The sequence below is a fragment of the Zonotrichia leucophrys genome, chromosome 5 (assembly GCF_028769735.1).
Source record: "Zonotrichia leucophrys gambelii isolate GWCS_2022_RI chromosome 5, RI_Zleu_2.0, whole genome shotgun sequence".
NCBI lineage: Eukaryota > Metazoa > Chordata > Aves > Passeriformes > Passerellidae > Zonotrichia > Zonotrichia leucophrys.
Window position 1 is genome coordinate 56,467,199 of NC_088175.1, and position 12,072 is coordinate 56,479,270.

At 41.4% G+C, this 12,072-nt stretch overlaps 1 protein-coding gene across 3 annotated transcripts in view; it reads right to left on the reverse strand.

The window, feature by feature from the left end:
• NELL1 (neural EGFL like 1) overlaps nucleotides 1–12,072 on the reverse strand; it is a 273,003-nt gene that overhangs the window by 202,474 nt on the left and 58,457 nt on the right. For all 3 annotated transcript variants that reach the window (XM_064715789.1, XM_064715788.1, XM_064715790.1), the window contains 4 exons: nucleotides 6,481–6,553; nucleotides 6,157–6,239; nucleotides 1,932–2,066; nucleotides 1,010–1,112 (listed from right to left, as the gene is read on the reverse strand). In XM_064715789.1, coding sequence (XP_064571859.1) covers nucleotides 1,010–1,112; nucleotides 1,932–2,066; nucleotides 6,157–6,239; nucleotides 6,481–6,553 — 394 coding nt within the window. The remainder of the gene's footprint in view (nucleotides 1–1,009; nucleotides 1,113–1,931; nucleotides 2,067–6,156; nucleotides 6,240–6,480; nucleotides 6,554–12,072) is intronic.

A 12,072-nucleotide genomic window follows, 5' to 3' on the forward strand; every position in this document is an offset into this window, starting at 1 on the left:
GTTATTATTTCCCTAATAAATCCTAAAATAATTCAACATCCCTGACCTAATAAATTATTGAAAAGCTCATGCATGAAGTTTACTCATCTTCCAGAACAGATCAGGGGAAAGAGAATTTGTGCTTCTAAGGTATGGCAGCTAAAATTTTCATACATAAATTGCCTTTGTTCCTTGTACTACTATTAAAGTAACAAATATTGAATATTCCTTCCGTGAATGTTATTTAACAGCTTTCATTCCCACTAAAAGGAACTGAAAGCTGATAATAACACCAATCACAAAATGTACTTAGCTTTTCTTTCTTCTCATTAATTTATTTGGAAATTAATTACAGCAAACTACGGCTCCACACAGGGATATTAAGGCAGGGTCTGATATACTGTCATGTTTATTTTAAAGAACAGCCTTTTAACTTGAAATAAAAGACAGGCAAAAAGATAACAGCTTGGTTAGTTACTCATCACAAAAGAAAGTTCAGACTACAGGCCTGATGCTCCTCAACACATCAAGAGGAGATACCAACTGGAGCCAAGTCAGCCTTCCCAGCCCCCAACAGGATGAATATAACAATAGGTAAAAACAGTACCTTAGAAATTGGCAATGCTTGTTCATTTCTCAGCAATTATTGGTTTTCTTCCTAAATCACGTTTGCCACTATGGCTTGTGTTACCTGAACTACCAGGAGCTCTGAAAACCATCCCAAAGCGTCCTGGTGGCAGGACAAGCAGGCAAAGCAGCGAGGTGGCAGCAGCAGCTACCAACTGGAGCCAAGTCAGCCTTCCCAGCCCTCAACAGGATGAATAATTTTACACTAACAATAGGTAAAAACAGTACCTCAGAAAGTGCCAATGCTTGTTCATTTCTCGGCAATTGTTCACTTTCTTCCTAAATCACGTTTGCCACTATGGCTTGTGTTACGTGAACTACCAGGAGCTCTGAAAACCATCCCAAAAGGAGCCTGGGGGCAGGACAAGAAGGCCAAGCAGCCAGGTGTGTGTGCTGTACTCACCCTTGCACACCTTGCAGCACTGAGAGTCCACGTGCACGGGCAGAGCATCGGGGGGACACTCCAGAGGGGGACAGGACATCCTCCTGCACTCCACAGCTCCTCCCTGAGCAAGGGGCAGGACACAAATCAGCTGCATTTCATACACACCGCTGAGAACTATTCCAGCAAATGAAAACACCACTCTGGATTACAAACCTATCCTTCAGCAGCAGATTTAATCCCACCCAACTGCAAAATGAATCAAAGAGCAGCTGAAGGTGAACTGCCTTCAGTGTTTTGATACATATTACTGATTTTGCCCCCAAACCCAAAACATAACACATCAATTGGAAAACATAAGTCAAGAACATAAGCCCTGCTTTCTGCATGCTGTTCCAATCATCTTTGGGTTTTTTAACAACCAGGCTTCTATTTTCCTGAGCAAACAAGGGCTCTCTTCAGATATTTATCAAATAATTTCAAAGATACAAGTTTTGCATACTAATCCTCTTTCCGTCCCTTGTATTTTTCAGTCTGATAAACGCTGAAAACGAATCTGCAAGTTGTTACCATGCAAGATGCAACTAAGCATCTATGAATACTATTAAGATAATGCCTCCTTTTTGAAAAAGCTACTGCAGTGAAAACAATTCCAAAGAAACACAGACAATGCCACTCCTTCACCCCAAAACCACAAAGTCCTCACAGCTATAATTAAAACAAGGAAGAAAGCATTGTCAAGGGAAGGCAGATTTTATGTATGAAGCTTACAAATAAGTAATGTCAAAATTTTATTTATTTTACCACTTCCCTCTCTATTGTCCATGCTGCCACTAGGCGCATACTAAACACACAGGAACTCTCAGAGTGAACATTATGTATTCAAAGGCCATTTTCACATTTTCATTAGATCCTATCCTTCAAACTCTCCAGAAATTCTTACTTTGCATGTGCAATTCCTGCAGTGATCATCTTCAACCCATGAGTCTTTGTCTCTGTAGATCAATCCATTTACTTGACAAGTCTTCTCACAATGACAGTCTTCCAACTGACTCAGCCTTGTTTCTGCATAATTTAACTATAAATGAAAGTAACTTGATGAGATTTCTGCAATCCAAACACATGATTTAAAAAAGCAAAAACCAGTACATTTATTTTTAGCAAAACCAACTTTGACCACAACCTGTGAAACACTGAACCAGGAAATGAGCAGGTAAAAACTAACCCTATTGCCCAGATTTTGATGGAGTTAGTACATGGTCATCCCACACTATGATCAATGGAGAAACCATGCTCCTGGAGCAAACCCTGGCCTTGTGGCTAGCTCTGAACACTCCTTGTTGTTACAACAGAAATACAAGCTTAATACTGAGCAGTAAATATGTGCATTCCTTCCTGCCTGTACAAATAACTGAAAGATGACAGGCCTCTGTTCAAAATCCTTTTTTTTCCGGCAAAATAAATACAAGAAATTTTTTAAAAAATCAAAACCTACAGGGAAAATTTTGTGATTCATGGAAGTATTCCTGGCTGTACAAACCCATGATAAACCAGATTACCTAGTCCATAAATGAAGCCAAGTGCTTGATTTTTCTTGATTTTAATTAAAGCCAAGTTTGAACCCTTTTGACTTTCAGCAAGGAAAGACTGTAGAAATTTCTGTGTTGGAAGTCTCCATGTAACAAACACATCTGAATACAAAGCACACCCTAGTGGAGGCTCATAATTTACCAAAAGAAGTTATATTCCACTCCAAGAAGTGCAGGAGATGCCCAGACTGATTCCAGCAGATTGTTAAAGCCACATGAATTATTTTAGCCATTATATTTAGAGGAACTAACAGTACTGTGGCCCAGTGGGGAATGCTGCAATGTAACACAACCCTTTTCTCCTGCAGCAAATTAACATTTTAGCCAGACTGTAACACCCTGACATACAGTGTGCCTCTATTTAAGGACACAAAATTAAATCAACTCAACATATCTACTGGAGACATTCCGAATTCATTCCAATTATGACAAAAATAAAATAAGCTTTAAAAGCTAGGATTTATTAGTCTTTAACAGCAATGTCTTCACAAAGCACAGGTAGGAAGAGGAGGTAAGGGTGGTTAGCTTGCTACAGGTCATGTTCAAATGCTCCTTCCATAGCCCTCTGTGACAATCGGCTGGAACATTCACAGGGGCCCTTTTCTATTATGCATTATGTATTATATATTATATGTTATATTGTATATTGTGTATTATATATTATATTAATTATACTACGCAATATTATACTCTGCAATACTATACTATGCATACTATACATATTATATTATATTATATTATATTATATTATATTATATTATATTATATTATATTATATTATATTATATTATATTATATTATATTATATTAGTTATGCTATACTAAAACTATTCCAAAGGAAGAGAAAGGCTATATCAGAAAGCTTAACAAGAATGAATAATAAAAACTCGTGACTCCTCAGAGCCTCACCACAGCTGGACCATGATTGGTCATTAATTAAAAGCAATTCACATGGAACCAATCAAACATTCACCTGTTGGTAAACAATGCCCAAGCCACATCCCAAAGCAGCAAACACAGGAGCAGCAATCAGATAATTATTGTTTTCATTCCTCTCTGAGGCCTCTCAGCTACCCAGGAGAAAATCCTGGGCAAAGAGGATTTTTCAGAAAATATCACAGTGACAGCAGGGAGCCTCCCTTTCTTGCTCTCATTCTGCACAACTTGCACAGCTACCAGAATTACTGGAGCCTGAAACCAGTAGCTGGATGTTTCCTTCCCAGCTCTGAGTCTCTATAATTTTAATTTCTATAAACTGCACATACACACTGATGGCAAACAACACTTGCTCCCCTGTCCAATGCTGTGATACAGCTGGAACCAAACACAGACTGAGAGAGAAGCTGAAATCTGGGTACAGTGGAGCCTACAGGCAGCAATGAGACACCAAGACACTTTTCCAAAGCACGGTGTCCATGCTGTGCATCTCCTGGATCAGGGGCTAGGGATGCTGTCCATGAGCAAGCCTGTTGTAGAGTGCTTTCTTTATTTTGCATTCTCTGAGCACCTGCCAGGCCCCACAGCACCTCTGCAGGCAGCCCTCCAAAGCCCTGACATGCAGCATCCCCACAAAATACACCTGTGTCTGCATCAGTCACTCCTGACTGTTGTGGTTAGGTTTTCAAAGGCAGATAGAAACCTCCAGACCCCCTATTTCTAACTTGCATTTTTCTACCAAGTTAATTTCCTTCCCTGTAGCCTGCATTTTGCCTGGACAACAGGAAATGACTGCAACAAAACAATCAGGGGACTGCTGTTACAGAAAAGGAATTTGCAATGAAGGATTATGCCAGCACCACTTTATGAAAGTGCAGAGTCTTTGCAGTACAAATACTGTGTTATTTGCTTCCACTCATAAAGTACTAGCAAGCAAAAATATAATTAACATCAGAGAAAGCAAGTTACTCAGTACACTGCATAACTGGAACTTGCTCATACCACCAGCAGGGCTCAAAATAATTGCCTCTCTTTCATAGTACAAGCAGAAAACTGAACTAAAAGCTTCACATTTTTCATTTGGATCCAGCCTGTCCAAAGCATGTCAGCTGAGTAAGAGGACTGCCAGCATAATGCACTCACTCTCAAAAAAAACCAGTTTCCCCTTTCCTGTGGGGAAGGGAAAGAGCATTTGAAGTATCATGAAGCGTTGAAAAGAATAATTTTTTTACACAAGCAGCACTGCTATGCAAATCCTGGTTTGGAAATTCCTACAGTGACTACATTGGGAGTAAGGGCATCTACAGGTTGGTTGCATCTGCACTTAAATCTAAGTAAGCAACATGTAAGTGCTGTTTCAAAAGAGACAATTAACATCCCTCTAGCACACACCAGATGGTTCATTCTCCTTCTAACACAGATCAGGGGTTTGGTCACCTCTAAAACACAGTTTCCTACCCCAAAACTTCAGCACAGCCTTGCTGAATGGCCTTGGTTTAATGCTGAGGTTGTCTGTGTATTGTAGGAGCAGAACCTATTGAAGTTGGAAGGGAGACGACCCACCTTGCATTGGTCAGCCATCGACTCTGATTTATTAATCAATCAGGCACCTTTTATAACAGTGTTAATTCACTTCATGCATATTGCAAAATCTGAGCTCACAATAGGTCAGAGATAACATACCAACCCCTCCTTATGTTTCCAATACCAAGATTTGGGTTCTCAAAATTATTCTTGCTTTCCCAAAACAGCTAAAGATAGAACATTTACTTGTTATGAGAAAGCTGCTTGAGAACTCTGATGCGCAAGGCTCTCAAGGCCTTCATGTTTGTTACTTTTACTTGTAATTAAAAATAACTTGAGAACCTCTGCTGTTCACAGAAACAGGCTGTGAGAACCTGCTCCTCACAGCTGCCTTCTAGGCCAACCCTGAAAAAATCTCCAACAAGAACCTAAAGAAAACTTCCAACATTTCAAACAAACAAAAAAAAATACCCAACATTATAGATTTCCATACACCCTAGTCATGATCCAAAGCTGGGGGGGGGGAAAGAAGAAAGAAAAAAACCACAAACCCACATCACCTGGAGCTGATGAAAACTGATCAAACACTGATAAAAGCCATTGATCAAAGGGGCCGTCAAGGGCAGCACAGTCAGCAGGTTCACAGGCATTTTCATTTTGGGGCCTCATTTCAATTCCCAGCAAGGAGACTCCACCAGTCCTGAAGACTTCACAGGACTTCCCACAAGAGAACATTCCCCCTCTCACAGCATCACATGGGGAGGAAACCGTGAGGGGTTTCACTCTTGTTTTTGCATTTATCCCTCCACATGAAAAGGGAAATCAAGCTAAGGCTGCTTACCAAAAATCAGACTCTGGGTGTTTTGTCACTACCTTACAAATAAGTAGTATTGTGGTATTGTCTGCTACAATAAAGAAGACAACAGAAACATTATTGAGCTTAAGAAACAACCACAGAGCTATGTCCACAAGACTACTGCAAACAGCAAGAAAAAAATTGGCTCCACTATGAAAATTTAGATTCATTTTCATGGTGTAAGAAATGGCATCCAGAAAAAATACTTTCATCTTTGTCTTAAGGAAGGAAAGGGGCAACTAAAAAAAATCTTAGGTACCTACTTTTGCAGTCATTTTTGCCAGGAGTTCTTGCAAATCCATGATTCCTTGCACCAGACTTAAGAAATCACTGCAGGTTGGGCATGCTCAATAGAGAAAGATTAAAAAGAAACAGAAAAGAAGGAAAGACACAATAACCCATAAATAAACAACAATCTATCACACTAGATTTATCTGAACATAAAATGCAATCTGTTTATACAGAATTCTTGCCTTCTGGAAGTCAGCACATGCAAAAATAACAAGCCTGAAAGTATTATTTTTAAAGCAGAGAAACAATCTGTATGAAAAATCTATTCTAGAGACAATAAAAAGATTGCTACTTACTGCGATTCAGATTAGGACACTGTGTTATATATCCATTAGGGATAAAGATGATTTTCACATCTTGAATAACACCCTTTGCAAAAGAAGAGAAAACTGGTAATACAGATTACAAACATTCACTTCAATCTGTACAACCTCTTTCACAAGTCATTTCTTCAGTGGATACACAAAAAAATTACCAGCTTACTCTACTTGTGAGGAAAATAACTGAAGGTGAACAAAATAGAACTCCTCCTATGTCTCTGTGTGTTTGGAATATTACAGTGATGATACTGCTTTCTCTTTTGTAATCACCAAATATAAGCTGCTTAAACCCTTTAAGTGGGGTGAGCCTGCTGAAAAAAGCAGTGCAATAATACAGTGCAATAATATCCATTGCTCAAGCCGATGACACACTTTTCCAAAAGACAAAATAAAACACAGCAAAACTCTTTTGTTTTTTTTTACCAAGTAAGACTGTGAAATCAAACTCTGAAAAGACAAGTAGCTGGTGCCAGATGTAAGTTCACACTTGGTTATATGAAGCTCCCTAGCTCTGTATCTCAACAGTGGGGTAACTGTGGCACCAGGCACAATCAGCCCAGGCAGGCAGAGATGCCCTGGGCAGGATTGGCAGGAGGGCACTGCAGCTTCTCTGGGGCTCCTGAACAACAGCAGGACAGGGGCAGCTTCTCTGGGGCTCCTGAACAACAGCAGGACAGGGGCAGCTTCTCTGGGGCTCCTGAACCACAGCAGGACAGGGGCAGCTTCTCTGGGGCTCCTGAACCACAGCAGGACAGGGGCAGCTTCTCTGGGGCTCCTGAACCCCAGCAGGACAGGGGCAGCTTCTCTGGGGCTCCTGAACCACAGCCAGGGACTTCATGGGGACAAAGCGCTTCTCTGGGGCTCCTGAACCACAGCAGGACAGGGGCAGTCTTGGCTCTGACCAGAGACGGCTTCCTGGTCCTAACCACAGCAGGACAGGGGCAGCTTCTCTGGGGCTCCTGAACCAGAGGCATTTGGGGGACAGGGGCAGGCAGCTTCTTGGGGCTCCTGAACCCAAGCAGGACAGGGGAGCAGACCTAAGGTCCTTCCACAGGAGAAGGCAGATTCCTCGGCCCTGACCCACAACCTGGGCCCTGAACAGCGGACAGGGCGCTCCATGGTTGCAAAAATGTGAAGCTGGGTTTTGGCTCTTAACCCAGGGACAGCATGCTTCTCTGGGCTCCTGAACCACAGCAGGACAGGGGCAGCTTCTCTGGGGCTCCTGAACCACAGCAGGACAGGGGCAGCTTCTCTGGGGCTCCTGAACCAAAGAAGGACAGGGGCAGCTTCTCTGGGGCTCCTGAACCAAAGAAGGACAGGGCAGGGGCAGCTTCCCTGGGGCTCCTGAACAACAGCAGGACAGGGCAGCTTCTCTGGGCTCCTGAACCCCAGCAGGACAGGGGCAGCTTCTCTGGGCTCCTGAACAACAGTGGGACAGGGGCAGCTTCTCTGGGGCCTCTGAACCACAGCAGGACAGGGGCAGCTTCTCTGGGGCTCCTGAACCACAGCAGGACAGGGGCAGCTTCTCTGGGGCTCCTGAACCACAGCAGGACAGGGGCAGCTTCTCTGGGGCTCCTGAACCACAGCAGGACAGGGGCAGCTTCTCTGGGGCTCCTGAACCCCAGCAGGACAGGGGGAGGCAGGACCTAAAGGTCCTTCCCAGGAGAAGCTGCAGATGCCCAGTGCCCCTGCACACCTGGGCCCTGAAGCAGCCCAGACGCTCCAGACAGTGCAGAAAATGCTGAAGCTTGGGTTTGTTCTCTTTAGCTCAGGATGAAGCATTTGCTGCATCTGTGGCTGTGCAATGTTCTTACTTCACAGGATCCACTGCTTTAATAATGTCATGGCCACTAAGGGACAGGAGCAAGGGAAATCAAGGGACCTCTAGTGCTGACATTTGCACTTCCCTAGACAACAATCACATGTTGTGACACAGCTCTACCTCCTCACAGACAGAAAAATTTCTTCAAACTGAAAAGAACTTTATCATGGCAGCAGTTATTATCTAATTAAATTACTGATTTGCCAGACTGTGCTTTAATTTTCAGTTAAATTGCAATAGGGTGAATTTTGCAGGGCAAGGACATCATCACTTGCTCACATGGCACCCATATGCCACATGCATTCACATGCCACCCATAAATAGAGGCCTCAGAGAGTCCTTAAAGCCTGGCAAGGCAAGTCACATTTCCATGCTCATGTGTTCAAAGAGCAGAATGTAATCAGCAAGCACTGTTTCCTGCTTACTGTCTCATGATCAAATATTAACTGAAAATATTAGCAGAGATAATCAGATCACCCTGTCGTTCTTGCAGCAGTATACACATTTATTAACCTTTTCACTTATGAGAATAATGAAACCATAAGTAATAAGCAATACTGTAACTGGAAATGGAACATCCTGAAAGCCATTTTGCACACTTTCTGTCAGCAGTCATCTGTGAGAAATTAGAAGGTGAGGCATAAAAATACACTTCAACACTTAAGCCTCTGCAGTGAAAAGCTCAACCCAGAGTAAATGAGATTACAGAGTTTCACCACATCATATTGCCTAGCTAATGAGACACCATCCAGAAAGAAGTGATTTTTTTCTTCAGCCCTTTTTTCTTTTTAGGTGCATCTTCAAATGTGTTTGTTGCATCAGAGTCACACTGCTCAATTGTCTTTCGGACAGATTTGCATTTAGACATAGCCTGAAGAGGAAACACAACTATTTTATGTGTCTTAATTTCTGGCCACATGAAAGCATATTACCATGTAATAACATATGAATATGAACTTCACTAACATAGATGACTTCTAGGTCCATAAAACATCTGAGAATGAATTATTATGATCAAACAAAGAAGTAAACTTTCCAAGGGCAGAAATTTTGCTGATGTATTTTTTTTAATGGAAAGACTTAATTGTAGGCAAACACTTATTAAAGCCATAATTATTGCAACAAATATGAAAAAACTCTGATTATTCCTGCTTCAGCATTAAGTCTGGGCTGGCAAGAGCATGGATTTGTCCCTAACAGTGTGATGTCAGTGGTCAAAATCTTTCCAGTTTTTCCTTTCCCAAGCAGACACGACCTTTATGTTATCAATAAAAACATTTGGCTAACGACATCCAAAGCTTCAGCTCAGCATCAGGACTTGCTAGCTTGAAGAGCCTTCATCTGGTGCAGGCAGATTACCAGCTACACGATGAAATTCAGGTTCTGCAGCACTGAAAACCAATCCCATCCCATGAGGACATAATGCAAAAAGCCCAGCAAATTGCACTTCTCACATATCCACCACACAGAACAGTCCTCCCACATTCTGTGGAAAGGCTCATATATTCCATGAACTCCCCACTAGTGCATTTTCATTTCCTCCATTGCCTTTCATCCTCTTTATAACCTACTTCTCCCACAGAGATAATATCATCCACACAGCTGTGCAGGTTGCCCTGGCCAGGGCTGGGAAGGCTCTACATGGTGGCACCAGCAGATGTGCCTGAAACTCCTGTGCCCTGGCAAAGCCATGCCAGCAGCTCTGCTATAAACTTTATATATATATATATGTATATATATATATATATATATTTATATATATATATATATATATATATATAATTTTAATATATATCTATAGTTTATAATATATATTATATATTTAAATTATATATATAATTATATATAATTTTTATATCTAATTTTATATATAATATACATATAAAATTACATATATAGATAATTATACATATATTATTATATATACAATTATAGCCATATGACTACATAAATTATACACTTGATACTGTGCAATAAAAACAGCAATATGCTTCTCAGGCACCTCATATGCAATTCCCAGGCACAAGCAGGATCAATAGAGCCTGCTCTGGTAGTTATGAAAACTACTGTCTTGCAACATAAATCACCTTCTCACCAAGGCATTAATAAGCTCATTTTTGCACTAGCTCTTTGGAGGCACCCTTAGGGGGAAGGGTTCTCCTCAGCAATAAAACAAATTTTGCAGATAATTCTGATCCTGCCAGCAATCAGATCCATCCTAGAGAATGTTCCACAGATATCTGGCATCAATCTTTTTCTCCCTTCGGTTGCCTTTTCTTAAGCTTCCTTACGTGATGATAATGGTTATCATCGGCCCTTAACCCTGAAACAAATGCTGGGTTTGTTTGGCTGTCCTGGCTCTGTCCAGCACAGGGTTAATTAATTTTTGCAGTAGCCAGGAGAGAGCATGGCTGGGATGTGGGAATTATTATAAATATATTATAATTTACATATAATTTATAATATGCAATATATATATACTATATATATATTATAATATATAATATATATTATGATATATTTTTTATATATATATATATATATATAAATATATATATATAAATTCTACAGCACTCACACCACTGCAGGAGGCAGGGGAAGAGACTCTCTTCCATGGAGGAAGAGTTCCTTATGGCCAAGAAAATGTGGAGGAGGGAGCCATCCAGTATCATCTATTATCAGGAATGTGTACATAATTCATTCTCCTATATCTTTTGTTAATAATGTTGTTGCTGTTACTGTTCATTTTCTTATCTCATGACTCCAGTAAATTTTTCTTATCTACGCCCATCATCTTCACCTTTTGTGCCGCTAATTCTGAACTCCATTCCACCCCATGGCACACAGGGACAGTGCCAAGCAGCAGCCAATGTTATATGTACAGATCAACAGCACAGACTGCTCTCATCCAAAAATCAAATCCCCTTGTGGTACACATTGTGTTTCCCTGTCTCTCTGCACTACCCACCAAGTGAACCCAGGTCCTTGAGCAAAAAGAATTCCTTGGAGGGGTTTGCCTTTGCTTGAGTTGCTCCAGTCTGGAGTCACCACCAGCATTCTTCCTGCAAGTACTGTCACTTTAGCAGAGTCCTGTAGTTGTTCAGGGGTGAACTCCCAAAACTCTGGAGCAGAGAATTTCTCTAAATACCAGCCCAATTTCTCCAACATTCCATGACACTGGTGATTATTCCCCCTCAAGGCAGATCTCTGAATAACACTCCTAGAAATCTCTGTCCTGACTCTAAACACAGTACTGTAGATCCTACTGAGAAAACATGGCAGACATAGCAGCAAGAACATGCTTTCCTTAACATCTAAATGAAATTACAAATTCTCAAAAGCTGTTTTAACAGGCCTGAAGGAGGAAAAGGGGGTGAAAAGCTGTGGAAAACACACCTTTTGCCTCCTTGGTTATCCAGTAAGACTGGCTCAGCAATTCTTTTCTTCTATATCAAAACTTGCTTCCATCTCTATTCCTTCATCAGTCTCTACATTTAAAAATCTTCCTGCCAAGCATCCATGTCTGTGAGACTTTCTTGCCAAGCTTTCATCCTTCCCAACACCCTCTGCAGAAGACCCTTGTGAGGGGCACATGAGGGAACAGACACAGGGATAGGCACACATCCCCATGGACAGGCCAACACTGCGGCCAGTGCTCCACACCTCACACCACAGATGCTTACAGCAAATAAACCATCCACCAGCTCTGACTCTTGTTATTTCCACCCTTCCTATCACACATTAGC